Here is a 16545-nt window from a genome sequence, read left to right on the forward strand (position 1 = left end):
CGAGTCCGTTGACAGCTCGACAATGGCGGTGAGATTGTTCGATCTGAGGCGGTACAGCAGTTTCCATACAGGTTCAGTCTCAGGTTCGCTTGAGTGAGACATGCTCTCAGGGTATCATGGAGATTTGGTGCTTTGCCAAATCAGCAATATTTCTGTTTCTCACACATTAACCCCGTACACCCGACTGAGAACGGCCTTGGTAAAATGCACAACCTTCAAAAGACTAAAAGGCCATCTACGAATATCACATATGTAGCTACCCTATTCTGTAAAATAGGCCTACCTCATTGCATAAGATGGATGTGGCAGTTATTGTTGTGGTCATGCTCTGAATATCAAATGGTCCCATGGAGACCCTGACAAAATGCATTTCATATATCCATTTCCTTCGTGTCAGTTTGCATTCGTGATAGTGCACTTTGGAAAATGATATGGTATCAATTTTTATGGGAATGCAAGGCTATTAATAAAATCTGCCTTTTCTCCCCTTGTAATGTTTGTATGCATACAACTCACCATACGATGTCTTAATGATTTTAATTCGCAGTGAACGCCCAGCATACCTGGTTATAGAATTGTGCCATTAAATAATTTGAATTTTACTCACTGGAAAAGGGCGCGCGCATTTCCTCTCCAGAACAGCCTGCGCGCTCTGCTCTGCTCGCTGAGAGGGTTCATTTCCTGGAGGTGACGTCACGTCCAGTGGCGTCGTAGAGGCTGCCTGTGTCAGTGCTTTGCGCAGCACCAGAAAGAACATCCCCCTATTCTACAATGATGCTGCCAATCGGAGAGTATGGGATAGCCAAACTGGGAATTAGATACAAAATACCTCCCCACGGGGCAGCCCACCCCTCCCACCTATTACTGTGCAATCAAGTGGAACAAGGCGAGAGTACACTGCAGCATTCATACCTGACATTGGCATATGGAATAATTAGATGATCTGGCCTATGGTGTCAATATGAATATATTTAATTGGTCAATTCAAGATCATACACTATAGAACGCATGAATGACTTGGTATTGTAAAAAAAAATGAGCTGCATCAAGTTACATTTAATGCAGTCTTTTTGAATGAATAATGACATGTCAGGGCATTTGCTGCTTGTCTATCTGTGTGTTGGGGGAGAGACTAGAGGTCGAATACTCTGGGAGAATACTCTCTCTCTCGCTCAGTCTGTTTAAGCCAGCTGAGGAGTCAGGCAGTAATGCAGTGGAGTGTTTTCAGACTGCAGTTCAGCCACTCTGGCGTCCTAGCCCGCCCCTGCTCTGTGAAGCGAGGAAATCAGTCCAAATTGGGGAGTTAAATCGTAGCCTGCCATTATAATAACGCGCCTGTCACCGCGAGAGGACGCACTGTCACAATTTTAAGAAAATGGGCGTCCAACAACCTGCCAGGCTGCCACTGGTCCCTCGTTATTGAGCAACAGGCTTCACGTCTCTTTCTATTTATATATTTTGTTCATGACAAGCCCGGAAATATTATTGTGGCCAGCAGGATTCATTGATACAGATACTGCATTAAAAAGCAGTCTACTTTAGAATAGAAAATAATAGAATGTAATTCAACTGATGTGTTGTTTTTCATGAAGTCTTCATGAGATGTGCATTTAAGATGTTCATATTTACATATTTAGTATAGTCTATATATCCATATTTTGTTATAAAAAAGAACTTTATTATGGGTTATAATTGAGTTATAATGAACAATATATTGTGTATAATGGGCATGAAGGCGTTTGTGTACCGGTATTTGCTTTAAAAAAATATATAATCTGTACATGAAAATAAATGTATTTACTATTGGTGAGACTCTTGCAGGGTCTGTGAAAGAAAAATCCTTTCAGCAGTTCTTGGTCATCTCTCCTGGCCCACTATATTCAATTAGGGCTAGCAGGGCAGGCCCCTCCCCCACTGATGACACTGACAGACCCTCCTTAAGTTGCGTCGCGCCACAGCTGTCTGCAAGCATTGAGCTGCCTGGCGCCATCCTGAAAGAATGCCTTCACTGTAAAAAAAAAAAAACAGAGAAAGAGCGAGAGAGAGAGAGAGAGAGACATACAAACACTGGGACGGAGAGAGTTCAGAAAGAGCTATAGAGAGTGAGTGAGAGCTAGAGAGAGAGAGAGCGAGAGAGAGAGAGAGAGAGAGAGAGAGAGAGAGGGAAGCGAAGTAAGTGGAGAGGGTTGCCGCTGCGCACAAACAGAGATTTGATCTGTGAGTTCGGTGCTAGTCAGTTTGCACTAAGCCACCTACTGCAAACAAGGCTGCGTCTAAACATATACCTCTACAACTTGTTGAATCGGCTTAATAATATAGAAACTTTGTCAGGGAAAAGTTTAGGAACTTTTGAGTGGGACTGGATACGACCTTGGACTTATTCATGACAACATTCAAGTGAAACATTATTTTTTGATGTATGTTTTGAACAATTTTGTTTTATTTATTATACCGGCATATTCACGTTAATGTGAATCCCTGCCAAATAATCGCATTTGAATAGACTGAAAATAACATCTACATAGGGGGAACAACTTATTTTTTAAATACATTTTTACTTTTCATTTCCAGGTGAACGAAGGTAACGAAGAACTGTGGATTAAACAAAGCAGGAATTCGGACAGATTTTTTCTTACTTGACTTGAATCGGTTCACTCCGGTGTATATGAACGTTTGCTAAAAAGCTATGGAAGTATCCGCGGACCAACCCAGATGGATGAGCCATCACCACCCATCGGTGCTAAACGAACAGCATCCCGGCTCGCATCACCCGGGCCTCGGCCACTCGTACATGGACCCCTCGCAGTATCCCCTTGCCGACGATGTGGATGTACTGTTTAATATCGACTCACAGGGCAACCACGTATCTCCATACTATGGGAACTCAGTCAGAGCCGTCCAGAGGTACCCACCTCCTCCACATAGTAAGTACTGCTTCATTACGCGTCGTTTTAGGCTACTATTGAATTGTTTAAATTTGGCATGGTCATATTTAACTCAGATAGAGCTAACATAAGAACAATTCGTCTTTAGATGGTGTCCATTTTAAAATGTCTGAACCGAAGTATTTGTCTAATGGGTTTTAGCCTCAGCGGATCCGGATCATTTAAAAATGCGAGAGCCATATGAAACCATGCAGTCCTCTGTTATGTGTGACTTACCTCTCTGGTGGTTTACCTTTGGTTTCATATGTTTCCAGTTGTGAGTATAGGTATTTGTTTTAACAGTGAGTAAGACCACTCTGTTTCATTGTTCTAATTCTATGTTCAGTGCGATTTTAGCACAGTGAAATCAGATGTAAGAAGGGAAGGTGGTCCCTATCAGTCGACCAATTTGAAATCAAGGACACGTTTAAATCAAATAAATTAACGCGAATTACAAATGCACAGCATGTTACTATTGTCAAATATGACATGTATGTTTGTATCATGGTTAAATTCAAATATATTACCAAACGAATGAATGTGTAGACCTACGGACAGAGAGAATTTGGAAGGCCCCATGAGATATATTTTGTCATTTCAGACTATCATACTTCACCACACAACCGTGTCCATTTTATGGCAGGTAAACTATGAGTTATCATTTAATTATAGATATTCTTGGAGAGAAAATAACTGCGGAAGAGCAATTGGTTTAATTTATTGACATGACTTCCTGAACGGAATAGTGAATCATGAGCCGGTTTCTGTAGCGATGCTTCCTATGCTAAAACACCACTGTTCCAACCCTCTGCACTGAGACTGGCGTGCTACTCACACTGCTGCTCTGACACAATCATTCAGGCCCTGGCTTTCGGCTAGACCAACAAAAATTAAGCAGGCTGGAGTCAAGAGGGACAATTTGGGTCAGAGCATGTGTTGTCAGTTGTGTAGGCCTGGTGTGCACTTTTATCTTGTGTCCCCGAAGAGAAATCGTGGGTGATGTTTTACTAAAATGGCGTATGTTTAAAAAAAAAACGTGTTCCATAATCGATTTATAGGCTTTCTTAATTATATAATCAAAAGTCTAAGTCATTGTAGTTGCAGTTTCTCCACTGGTAAAAGCACATCTGAATTCACTCATATAAATATCAAACGAACAAGACCTTGTCATATTTATAACGTTTTGTTTCAATAGAAAGTGTGGCCAAACTTTTTTAATTGACAGTGACTGAGGTGCACCTTTAATTTGTAACGAAGTGATATTATTTGTGTAATTTTCATAGCAGGCCTAGACCTACATGGCGATGTCAAACTTAAACCAGCATACATGTGAGATATTGTTGTTTAAAGTCAACACAATTATCATAAGGGAAAGTGATCAAATCGTGAGAGTAGGCTAATTGAATGTAGGCCTATTGTAATTTTCTTCACCGAGAAAAATACTGACAGGGTGTATCATCCTATTTTCTATTACAGGTAGTCAGGTGTGTCGCCCCTCTCTGCTGCACGGCTCTCTGCCGTGGCTGGACGGAAGCAAAGCGATGCAGCACCACAGCACTTCCCCGTGGAACCTGAGTCCTTTCCAGAAGAGCTCACTGCACCACGGTTCCCCGGCAGGTCTCTCTGTCTACCCTTCGGCGTCCTCCTCCTCCCTGTCCGGGGGCCACTCCAGCCCGCACCTCTTCACCTTTCCCCCCACTCCTCCGAAAGACGTGTCCCCGGACCCAGGCATCTCCACTCCGGGCTCAAGCAGCAACAGTCGCCAACAGGAGGAGAAAGAGTGCATAAAGTACCAGGTGTCCCTGGCCGAGAGCATGAAACTGGAGTCTCACAGCCGGAGCATGGCATCAATTGGAGCGCAATCATCCGCCCACCATCATCACCCCATCGCCACATACCCATCCTATGTCCCCGAATACGGCCCAGGCCTCTTCCCGCCAAGTAGCCTGATAGGTGGGTCATCTTCTAGTTATGGTTCCAAAACAAGACCAAAAACAAGGTCATGTTCAGGTAGGCGTGCATTTTATTATATTACCATTTGATTTCACCTTAGAATTGATGACATTGATGACATCCAGGTGTAATCCCAATGTGCCCGTTTCAGAATCAGGACCTATTTTCGTTCTCCACACACAAAAAAAACTGTAGCTTTGAGTGACAGCCAAGGCCTATCTCCAGGCCTTACGGGCCCATAGAAAGTCAAATGTGTCTCAAATGGACTCATGCACAAGATTCGTTTGAGGGAAAATACAATAGCAGGGCCAAGGAAAGCACGTGGCGGTAATAATAATACAAATGAATAATAATAGCAATAACAACAACAATAATAATAACAATAATAATACATTCTAAATAATAATAAACAAATATTGCATGGATAATCGGTGTTTCTATCTCTACATCAATTTGACTGAGTAACAATTTTAATTGGGGACGTTATAACGTTTCTATATGTTATTAGGCTACACAAACATGTTTAATCGCATTCAATCAGCACCATGATTTGTTAAAACACATTGCTCAGAATAGAAAACGAATTCAAAGCGCATTTGCCCACACAAGATTGAACGATTTTCCACTTTCCAAAGCAAAGGAATTTAGTCCAGTGAATGATTAAACAGCTTTAGTGCCCTTAAATCAGATGAGTTCAGAATAGTTTTAAGCTGTGTATAGACCTAAACCATATCCGTTTTCAGTTGTTCTATGTTTCACAGAGAGAACGAGAGAGAGGCTAAATCTGTGACCGCGGCCTCCGTGCCTGCATGGTTGTCTCGCTCCCGTTTAGATAATCCCATTACTGTCAGACTGGTGCACGCGACAGTTGCATTGTTTACGCAGAGCCAGTAATAATTTTGATAGAGTCCGGATGCGGGGCTGCATTGAGAGGGGGTAATCACGAATGAGCACTCTCGGTGGCAGAGGGGCACGACTGGCGAGGCGGAATGTTATCCAACAAGTGGGGGTAATTAAAAAAAAAAAGGTTATTCAGGCACCGCTCGAAACCAGTTAACTGTAATGAGATTAATATCAGTGCCACATAGCATTAGGAGAAATATAGAAAACAGTGGATTAGACGATGCATATCATCAGGCTTATTCAATGCTGAATAATATTAACTTATTACTACAAAAAAATAAATCATTTTAATTTGAGGATAAAGTATGTGTGTGCTGTAATGTGCGTAAAGATACATCCTCTAAAATGAATCTTAAATAGGTTATCTATTAATGAGGTCATATAATGGAATGTGTCTACATTGCAAACCTGCAGTTGAAAAGAAGTCATTGAGAAAGGTCGACTCTGTGGTCTTCTAAACATAAACCCCGGAACACGCCTTGCGCAATACAAAATCCGGTAGTAGCCTATTTCTTAGAGCCCTATTGTGGAGTGGATACATTTGTTTAGCTGTGTTAGCCAGTCTCCTCTATAAAACCACTATTGATTTACAACATCCTCCGTGTCTGCTGAGGTCTCTGGAATGTCTATCACATCTAACAAGGCAGAACCAGAAGTGACGCGTATCAGTCTCTGAAGAAGTGGAGCGGTTTTTGCAGTCATAAGGGGAAGTGCGGGTGGGTAGAGGCAGTAAAGGCACCTCACGGTGCAAGGCCTCCTCTCTATACGCGTCTATGCTTTCAAATAATCCTGCCGCGACGCTCGGTTGTTTCAGTTTCAGTGGTGAGGCCGCATAGGCCTGGGGATCAGGAGACCCCCTTAATGAAACAGTTAACGCGCCTCTCACCTGTCGGTGTCACTAGAGAAGTGCCAGTCAAACCCAAATGCTGGTTTGGAAAGACAGTGGTCATTCCATTCAAATAAACAGACCTAAATATGAATGAATTCGCCTATTTTACAATAACATATTATTATTATTATTACTTTACACCACTGTGAAATGAGGGGTTGTGTGTGTGGGAGAAAGAAGAGGGCACATTCTAATCACAAAAACATGACTGAGCCATAGATTATGCACGCCCTTTTCTAAAGATAGCCTATCAGTTTGAATGAATATATTATGCATTTGATGAAATGATGTGTGACCTCATTGTGACAGTAATCGACCATAACAGACTTTATTCAATGATAGTCAGATGTTTGTATGATGTCATTGTATGAGGTAACTTTCGGAACACTATGAATTGGAAGAGGCTTACTAACTCCAGGGTCAAATGTTGGTATCAGTTGTAGCCTAATAGAGGCTGGGCTTTTTTGCACTTTGAATATTCAATGCATTGTTATAGTATTATTATTATTATTGTTATTATTAATAGTAGTAGTAGTAGTAGTAGCAGTTGTAGTAGTAGTATTATTATTAGTAGCAGTTGTATTATTATTATTATTATTAGTAGTAGTAATAGCAGTTATTATTATTATTATTAGTAGAAGTAGTAGTAGTAGCAGTTGTATTATTATTATTATTAGTAGTAGTAGCAGTTATTATTATTATTATTATTAGTAGTAGTAGAAGTATTAGTAGTAGCAGTAGTAGTAGTAGTAGTAGCAGTTGTGTTATTATTATTATTATTAGTAGTAGTAGCAGTAGTAGTAGTATTATTAGTAGTATGCCTAGTAGTATAATTTGTATTATTTGTATTATTATTACTGTGTAATATGAATGTTATGCTACTATTATAATGAATTATTTTGTGTGATGACATTTTCTACGATGTTTATAACAACCTTTCTCCCTCTTGACCTGAGGGACCAAGTGTTTCAGATGTGAGATGCTATGTTTAGTTTAAAAGGGGCGAACTGATCTCGGCGCTCTCTCCATGTTGTGTATCGTTTCTGCTTTCAGAAGGTAGAGAGTGCGTTAACTGTGGAGCTACGTCGACCCCGCTCTGGAGGCGGGATGGCACTGGTCACTATTTGTGTAACGCCTGCGGACTCTATCACAAGATGAACGGGCAGAATCGGCCCCTCATCAAACCCAAGCGACGACTGGTATGTCCCTGCCACTTTGTATTGATGACACTTCCGTCTTTCTCTCTTTCTCTACCCAGGAAGAAGTGTTAGCTGCAGGAAATTGACTCGCCAAGTGCAGGTCTCGAATTCTTTTAGATATACAGTAATAGCAAACTGCAGATTTATTATTACTATTGTTATGCATTTTTTAAATGATTTGCTTCATCAATTATTATTTTTCCGCTTCAATTGCCCTACTGTTTGATATTTCTTAGAGGAAAAAAAATAGGAGAAAATATATTCCTCTTATTCTGCATTGAGGCAAATCGAAAAATATTCCATCCAATTCCTCACTGCCCGCATAGGAATAATATCTGCAGTTGACATACTGTAAATGGCATACTTAGAATTGGACGTTTATATGGTTTAGATGAGAGATGTAGGCTACCATGCACCCTGCAGTATTTGGAGAGGAACCCCCTAAACTTTTTAACACCAGAAAGCTGAGTACTATAGAGCAGTTCCCCTACCTCCCTGCATGGTTAGATAAAGGGGGAAACTTTCTAGGCAGGGGACGCCTCGCGTGGACTGCTCTTTTAGCAGCCAGCCAGCTTCTGCTCTAGCCTATATCACCCCCTCTCTCTCTAATGTGAAAACCCGACTTCCCAGGAAAAAGCTGCCGGATATCTGAGCAGCGCAGATAAGTCGCTTTTAACAACATAGCCCGCTTCCGCAGTCTAAACATGAAGGGGACCGGGGACCGAATCAGCGCAAGGAGCGGCCCAGGGCACGCAGGAGTCACGACTCTAGATTGTTCTTCTCAGAACTCAGGGAATCTCTGCAGAATGTTCAAATACTGAGTGAAAATAGTAAGAAAAGGAAAAGAGAGCTGGAAGTCTGAAGAAGAAGTCTGGCAGGAGATGGATACAGTGAGCTCCATTTTCCAGTACACAGTAACTTTATTTTCGCGTTAATGGAACTCAAGATTGGTGTGCAAAGCAATTACACTATTTAAGTCACGCATGAACATGGGTTATTAGGCCACCAGATGTAGATCATTGGAAACTCCCGAAAGATAGTGTAGTGCCTTTTGTTTAGCCCATTCGGTGTTAACGGGTACTGTGTCCTATTCGGTCATCTCGTCTATCGATTGGTTTTATAGATTATAACATCAATGTCAGGCCGGTCAGCTAACTGGCGTCTGAGGCAGGCATTTCAATCCATGGGAATGTAGAGTCCTCTCCCCATGCAAGTCGAAACGTATCTTGAATGTAAATCAGCGCATTAGCTCTTCCCAGTTAAAAAAAACTATTTTCTGTTATTGGCTAATATGCCTATATGGTATGTCAATGTGGACGGTATGGCGATATTCAAGCTTATATGGCGATATTCAAGCTTACCATCTTCATCCACAAGCATATCATTTTGTCCATTTTATTCATTAGCCATGTTATATTGTGAAACCCCCTTGACAGCTCAACATGATTAGCTATGTAAAAACAACAGAATAATGATTGTTTGATCTTGCAATGCACTCATTGATGATTTAACATATAATTTCCCTCCCATGGGAGGCTGGAGATTTGTTTTAAAAATACATCATTCTGTCCGCCATCATGCTCTCACCGTATAACTAATTGTAGTTTATTTGTATAACATGTTGAGTTCCATATTTAAACACGAGGAGCATACACTATCTTACTGTTACTTAAGCACTTAGTCGCTTTAACGGGGGAATGTAATCAGATTTAATAGGTCCCATTTCATGCCACTGCTTTTATGTCGTCTGTAAATATTTACTCTTGAGAGAGCATGTGCGCATGATGCTATTTTTAGCCTCGAGTCAAAGCAGCGCTGTTTTGGGATTTTGTCTTTATTTTAAAACTATTTGCCAAAAGTTGGATAGACAGAGCTTTGCAGAAAGCTATATGTTAGTAATGTATTATAAATGCAACATTTGGTTTGATAGCCTAGGAAAAGGCCTTATGACTGATATGCATGTTTTTTGTATCTCCTTTTCGCCAGTCTGCAGCAAGACGCGCAGGAACATCATGTGCAAACTGTCAAACGAGCACGACAACACTGTGGCGAAGAAACGCCAACGGGGACCCCGTGTGTAACGCTTGCGGTCTATACTACAAACTGCACAATGTAAGCAAAACAACAGCCTTTACCTTATAGTAAGATATCTACTAATTTATCTAAGCATGTGTCGTCTTTCATATTCTTTCTTTTCTTCCTCGCATTTGTTTATTTCTTTTCATTTATTCTCTCCTCCCTTCTTTTTTTTCTGTACATTCAAAGCTTATTTGCGATTTTTTTTTTCGATAGTTCTTGAGATATTTATCGCAGTCGTCCCTATTGAGAATTGTGGGGGCACAAGCGATAATACATATAATTCATGTGATTTATTCGCAGCAAGTCACATGTACGAATCAAAATATATGAGAGAGACGAATTAAGCCCCGTGCGTACAGCTTGGTTTTTGAATATTAAATAAGAGCTTAATTAAAATTCGATTAATTTTCAGACCTATCTTATTTCAGGGCTTTTGGTTACATCCGCGCCAGGGACTTGGAGTCCCCCTCTGACCACCAATCCGCCTGATTCGTTTTGGGGCGTGCTGTTTACTGTCTCACCACATCATTTCACTTCCTCAATCTGAGGACCCCCAGGACCAGTTATTTCTCTCTCTCTCTCTCTCTCTCTCTCTCTCTCTCTCTCTCTCTCTCTCTCTCTCTCTCTCTCTCTCTCTCTCTCTCTCTCTCTCTCTCTCTATCCCTCTCATACACACTGTACCAAGAATGAGAGCTGCTGCCTAATTCAACTAGCGAAACATATTATTGTTATAATATTTGACTTATAGCCTAATCAACCTTCATCTGAGAGAGCTTGCCCCAGAGTTTGTCTGATAAGGTATCCCTTATCCTCGCACGAAGGGGGACGTCTATAGCCTATCCCACTACACTTCCTCCCTTGTCACGCAAGTGCTCCCTGTGAAATAGTTTCCCTATGTTGGTTTTGGCAGATTCTTTAAGACTGAAGAAAACTCTTTTTTTCTCAGGTTATCAGGGAGAAAAATAATATTTTCCAGTTACATATTATATATTTTGAACTGACCCGACCTCAGCTTAATTGCAAAATTAGTTTGTTTTGGTGAATTCAGAATTCTGTTGGGGCCTGCTCAATTTGAAACAAATTCCACATTTTACATGGAACATTATATGAAGCCTCTCTCCCCTCGTGCACAATGACTCCTAACCTGCAATGTGGCCACAGTGGCTGCACGTGACAGCAACCTAACGCTAACCTCAGAGACCTTGATAGCCTTTCAAGTTTGATAACGCTGTAGGCTACAGTAAACGTGTATGGACATATTTATTGGATGCTTGTGAAAAAACAGTTGCCACAAAGATGTGACAGACAGTGTTGACACCCAAATCAGTTTTTTTTTCTCCTTGACAATGTGAAACAATGTTCCTCAACATTCACTGATGTGTGAGTCAGGGTGTTTGCAGTGCGGTCAACCCAAGACCATTGCATAAGGTTTGTGGTTGTTTTCAGGTTACTATAGGTGTGGGGAGAGGATATGAGGTTAGGTATTGAATGCTCTGTGGTGGTCACTGAGTAAAGCTCTGTTGTGTTTTGTTTGATGCAATGGGGCGGAGGCCCAGGCTTCCTATGTGAGATGCATGGCATACATGTGAGTATCAAAGAGCACAGCCTGCCCGGTCAGCTTTAGTTGGGCGAACTGCATTTCAACGTCTAGCTAGCAGCTAGAAACACAGAGAAGCCCTTCTCTTTTACCCTACGTCGTGTAGAGACAGTGAAACCACATCGCTCAGGGGCCGTAGCTCTTTGCCCTTTGCTTATCATCTGGGCCACTCTGTGCTAAAATATAGTCAGCGAAAAATGCCAGTAACGTCTCAGAGAAAGTGTCAGAAGTGAGGCGGTGAAATCCCTGTTCCCATTTCTCAGGGAAGCGGTCCTACCGATCAGGCAGTCAGCCGGCCTCATCCACCTCTCCTTCGTAATCCTGTCCTGAGCTGGAATTCCATCATCCGGCTCTCATTCCCAGCTAAAACCTGTGCAGGAATATGGCAGCTCGGGCCATTTTGGCCGGCAGATGCCCATGCAGATGGAGGGTTGAGGGTAGAGAGACGGACTTGGCCGGCGCTGGTATTCGTCATGGCCATGTCGGCTGGTTAGGACGGTGGTTGCCAGGCTCTCTTTCTCGCTCTGTCTCACTTTCCCACTCTCTCTCATTCCATCTTTCCAACTCTCTCTCTGTCTTTCCCTCTGTCTCCCTCTCCCTGGCATGGCAGTAGTCTAAGATCCAGCCCAGCTTAAGGGAATCAGCGTTTAAATCCAGCCAAACGCGGACTCACCCTGACACACACACACACACACACACACACACACACACACACACACACACACACACACACACACACACACACACACACACACACACACACACACACACACACACACACACACACACACACACACACACACACACACACACTACTCCCCCCCACCCCCTACCGCTAACAGTGAGACAGACACATTTATTCTATAATGGGACTCCATTACATATCTCAGTGTCCCCCAAATCCTGAGCTCGAAACCTATTTGTGTCGCCCCTCTCCAATTTTCTTGTTTTGTTTTGTTTTTTGTTTGTTTGTCCAAATGCATTGACACAATTCGAATGCGCTTTACAAGATACGACTGATAAACAGAGCTCAAGGCTTGGATTTGATTTAGTTTCTTTGTTTGTCAGTGTTTTTTCGCTTCATCAAAGTCCATCAAAAAGCATGAACGCTGCTCTTTGATATCTTGGCTCAGTTCTACACTGACTCATATTGCTATTTCTGCTCCTTCAACTTAAGTAACTCCTTGACGTCACTTACCTATGAAATATGAATATTGAATAACTTGCTTGTTTTAACCCTGGTGCATTAACCCCACATGTCCGCCCCCAGATCAACCGACCTCTCACCATGAAGAAGGAGGGCATTCAGACCAGGAACAGGAAGATGTCCAGCAAGTCGAAGAAGAGCAAAAAGTCCCACGACAGCATGGACGACTTCTCCAAGAGCCTGATGGAGAAGAGCAACTCGTTCAGCCCCGCCGCTCTGTCCCGCCACATGTCCTCCTTCCCCCCCTTCTCACACTCCGGCCACATGCTGTCCACCCCCACGCCCATGCACCCCTCCTCCTTCGCCCCTCACCCCCACTCCAGTATGGTCTCTGCCATGGGCTAGAAGACCCCAACGGTACCACCCACCTCCCAGAACCCCTCAATCAACAACCAACCCCCCCCCATCCTCTTACTCCCAGTTCTTTTCGCTTACCTGAATCCCAAGCTGAAAGACAACCAAACTGCTCTCTGCTACCCATAACCAACCGCTCTGCTCCATCACCAAGCCGCCTATGATCTGACCTCATTGTGAGGGAGACAGGCTCTATGGGTCCTTGCTTTTGTTCAGTTGTCTCTTTTTTAATCTTTATCAAGTGTATCTACTGCGATCCTCAAAGCCTGGCAGACTGACTTCACTGACTGTGGTTTTCCGACTCCTCGGAAGACCGTTGTTGTTCTCCGACCTGGGAGAAAAGATCCTGAAGCTTCACCCACTCACTGACTGTCCTCCCAGCTGATAACCCCCAATTCCGGAATCCCATTTGTGTTCAAACATGTTTCATGGGAAAAGCAAAGATTATTAACAATCATTACAAAAGCTACAACTTTTATGATGCCCCCCTCCCCTCCCCACCCTACTTCACACACCTGTATGACAGGACCCCCCCCCCCCCCCCCCCCCCCCCCCCCCCCACCACCCCTGAGCCGTGAGAAGAAGAGAGGAGATTAACTTTAAATATATTTGTACAAATTGTATGAAATACAGTACATTTAATGAAGACTTTTTAATTGAGTAAAATGCCCCTGGGCAGCTAACGACAGAAGGGTACGAGTCAAGGCAAGAAGAGACACTGCGGCTGGAGAGTAGAGGAAGAGAGGATGCCTCTGCTTCCTGGAGAGAGGGATGAGAGGGAGGAGAGGAAAGAACAGATAAAGGGACAGGCCTTCACTTTCACCTGCTGGAAAACATGTTTGATGCATTAAGCTTCTAGAGAGTCTATTGTTCTGACTGCAGGCGTCTCTTTTTTGGATGTGCTATAGGTCTCGGGCTGTTGGTTTGTGTTCACATGCTAGCACATACACACATATTCACACATCATACTTTCACATACACACACAAACACACATCATACTTTCACATACACACACAAACACACATCATACTTTCACATACACACACAAACACACACTGCCACATTGGATAACCTGAAAGACTTTCTTCCGGCCCACAGATTATATGCATTGTGAAAAAAGTTCCTGTATTTGTTATTTGTATGTATAATTCAGAGTACCAAAAATACGAAAGAAACAAAGATGTAGAATTATTTCTTTATGTTATGCAGACTGAATGGTTGTAAAAATTTAATAATAATCACTAGTGTAAAAAATGACTGATTTTTTGTTTGGTAATTATTATTATTTTCTTTGAAAAGAATAAACTAGTTTAATCTCTGTTGAAATGTTAGCCTGTGGTTGCGATACTTATTTTGTTCTCTGGTGCGGTGTCGTCGTGTGATGTTTGACACGTCGTCACCCCACCCAGACCTGTCTGGCCATTTTTACCCAGCATTCACAGCAGCAACTTACAACTCTTGTGGTGAAGGACAAACAGGAAGTGCAGAAATAAACAGTGGCACTGTGACTGTAGGAGGGCTCACATGCTGTTTTATGTCTAGACAGGCAGGCTAACTCTCACAGTCACTCTCACAATCACAACTGACCTGCACTTTAAATCTGGTCATAATGGAACTGAAAGCTTGGCAGAAATTTTCCTGTGGGAATCAGCTCGTTATTAGGAATTAGTCATGTTTCTGGAGAGAGCATGTGAAGTTAGAAGGTGCCTTCAGTATTCCATAGTTCTACAGTATGGAGCTGATTGGTGAGGGTGATTAGTTGTCTCAGACAAATTAAGGAATTCATTTAAATCAATCTGAGGAATTCAGTTCCTCATGTAAAATAAGAATTCTCAAATTCTTACATTGCACATTTGTCGTTTCTTAGCATCCATGTGCTTTTATGGAAGTCTACTAAATAATGTCAATATTGTCACAATCTTAAAAAGCTGGCGAATACCAGACACAGCCATGATACAGCAATAGAAAACACATCAATCACACAGAGTAAAACAATATATTTGGTTGGAACAACTATTTCAGTACGTTTTATCATCAACACACCATATCCATGTGTAGCCTACACAGCAACATCAGTAAGATTTTATTTTGTCACAAGCAATTCAGCTAGTCCACCGCATACTTGAAGGTGCTGAAGAGCAATAAATCATTTTCTCCCTTTCTTTTGAAAACGATGACTGTTTGAGTTTTGAATTGGAATATTGAAGAGGAACTCGGCGTCGGTTTCGAACGCAAAATTGACCGCATTGTGGCTGAAGTTCCTCAACATCCCTCTCCTTCCCCATCAAGTGTAAAGCATATTCATGTACGCATATTGATATACATAGAGTTATACCTACAGTGCCTCGGGGGTAAAAAGAAGACTACATTGATTGAGAAACAAGGAATTGAGAGTGCAGGAACCATGGTAACAAGTAGCCATCATCTCAACAGTGTTATTAGTGGATGCTACTGCTACTGTATTGACTTCAACCACACTGTAGTCTGCCAGAGGGACCGAGAGCTATGTGATTGAGGAAAAAAAGGATGTCAAAGTACTGGTTTAGGTACATGAAATAACCAGAGCAAAAACATGCCCTTATTCTTTAAACAGGGTCAATGGCCTACAAAATCATTATTTTCTTTATTTAAAAAAAGTATGAAAATCATATGATTTTTATCAAAGAGTACATTGGGGTCGATTTGAAGTTCAACGTTATTCAAACAGGACACCATCTGTTCTGTGTTTGGGCTCCTAAAACAGGCTTGAGCATCTTTCCAGCCAAGCTTGCTAGCATAATACTCCCTCAACTGGATTCCACTTCCCGCTATTTACTACTGAGTACAGTAGTCCTCGGTCACTGTCAAAATGTTCAAATAGCTTTGACAGCATAGTATTAGTATACATACAGTAATGATATATTGTCACACATATGCATTTCTTTCTGACTTGGAAGTGAAACAAAATAGCATCAATGGGATTAACACTTGTTATGTCATCCAGAGGTAGATCCTTTGAAACGCTACCCTGGATCAACTAATTTGTCTAAACCGACATATTATGCAAACAGATATACGCAGTGGCAATTCAGAGAATACAAGCACACGTTCCAGTCTCTACTCCAACTCCACCCCCTGTACTGCCCTTTTCTTTGACTCCACTTCAGCGAGGCCAAACAGAAGTCTACCAGCCATTGGCCACAATTTGTTTCTGAGCCACTGTGTCCAATCAGGAGATTTGCTCCTGTGTTTTAACAGCGAAATTGAAGGAGGGAATATAGGATGAGGATGGGAATTCTGTGTGTGTGTGTGTTTCTTTGTGTGTATATCTGTGTATTAAGGGGATTGAGGTGAACTCTTGGCCTGTGGCGGGACCCCAATCCCCCTTGACAACCTTTCACCTTGGCGCCGTGCTATGAGTGTCTGCCAAGGGTGACTGAAAGTCCACTGACAGACACAG

The 16545-nt window shown here is 42.2% G+C and overlaps 1 protein-coding gene across 7 annotated transcripts; it reads left to right on the forward strand.

The window, feature by feature from the left end:
• The first annotated feature begins 1971 nt into the window (after positions 1 to 1971).
• On the forward strand, positions 1972 to 14437 carry LOC139565692 (transcription factor GATA-3-like). 7 transcript variants are annotated; one of them, XM_071386189.1, is made up of 6 exons: positions 1972 to 2924; positions 3526 to 3567; positions 4401 to 4934; positions 7723 to 7868; positions 9855 to 9980; positions 12815 to 14437. In XM_071386189.1, exons 1-6 carry the CDS (start codon positions 2687 to 2689, stop codon positions 13094 to 13096), a joined length of 1368 nt encoding a protein of 455 aa, XP_071242290.1. In that variant the 5' UTR covers positions 1972 to 2686; the 3' UTR covers positions 13097 to 14437. The 7 variants fall into 7 exon arrangements, with proteins under 7 accessions (XP_071242290.1, XP_071242293.1, XP_071242292.1 ...); XM_071386192.1 differs by lacking the exon at positions 7723 to 7868 and adding an exon at positions 7928 to 7968; XM_071386191.1 differs by having other exon boundaries at positions 4401 to 4877.
• The last annotated feature ends 2108 nt before the right edge of the window (positions 14438 to 16545 follow it).

The sequence above is a fragment of the Salvelinus alpinus genome, chromosome 37, assembly GCF_045679555.1.
Source record: "Salvelinus alpinus chromosome 37, SLU_Salpinus.1, whole genome shotgun sequence".
NCBI classification, from domain to species: domain Eukaryota; kingdom Metazoa; phylum Chordata; class Actinopteri; order Salmoniformes; family Salmonidae; genus Salvelinus; species Salvelinus alpinus.

Bases quoted from the DNA above. Each gene is read 5' to 3' on its own strand.
- LOC139565692 (XM_071386189.1), top strand. From the start codon at position 2,687: ATGGAAGTATCCGCGGACCAACCCAGATGGATGAGCCATCACCACCCA. The intron at 2,925-3,525 runs GTAAGTACTGCT...TTGTCATTTCAG, and splicing joins GTACCCACCTCCTCCACATA to ACTATCATACTTCACCACAC. The intron at 3,568-4,400 runs GTAAACTATGAG...TTTCTATTACAG, and splicing joins CCGTGTCCATTTTATGGCAG to GTAGTCAGGTGTGTCGCCCC.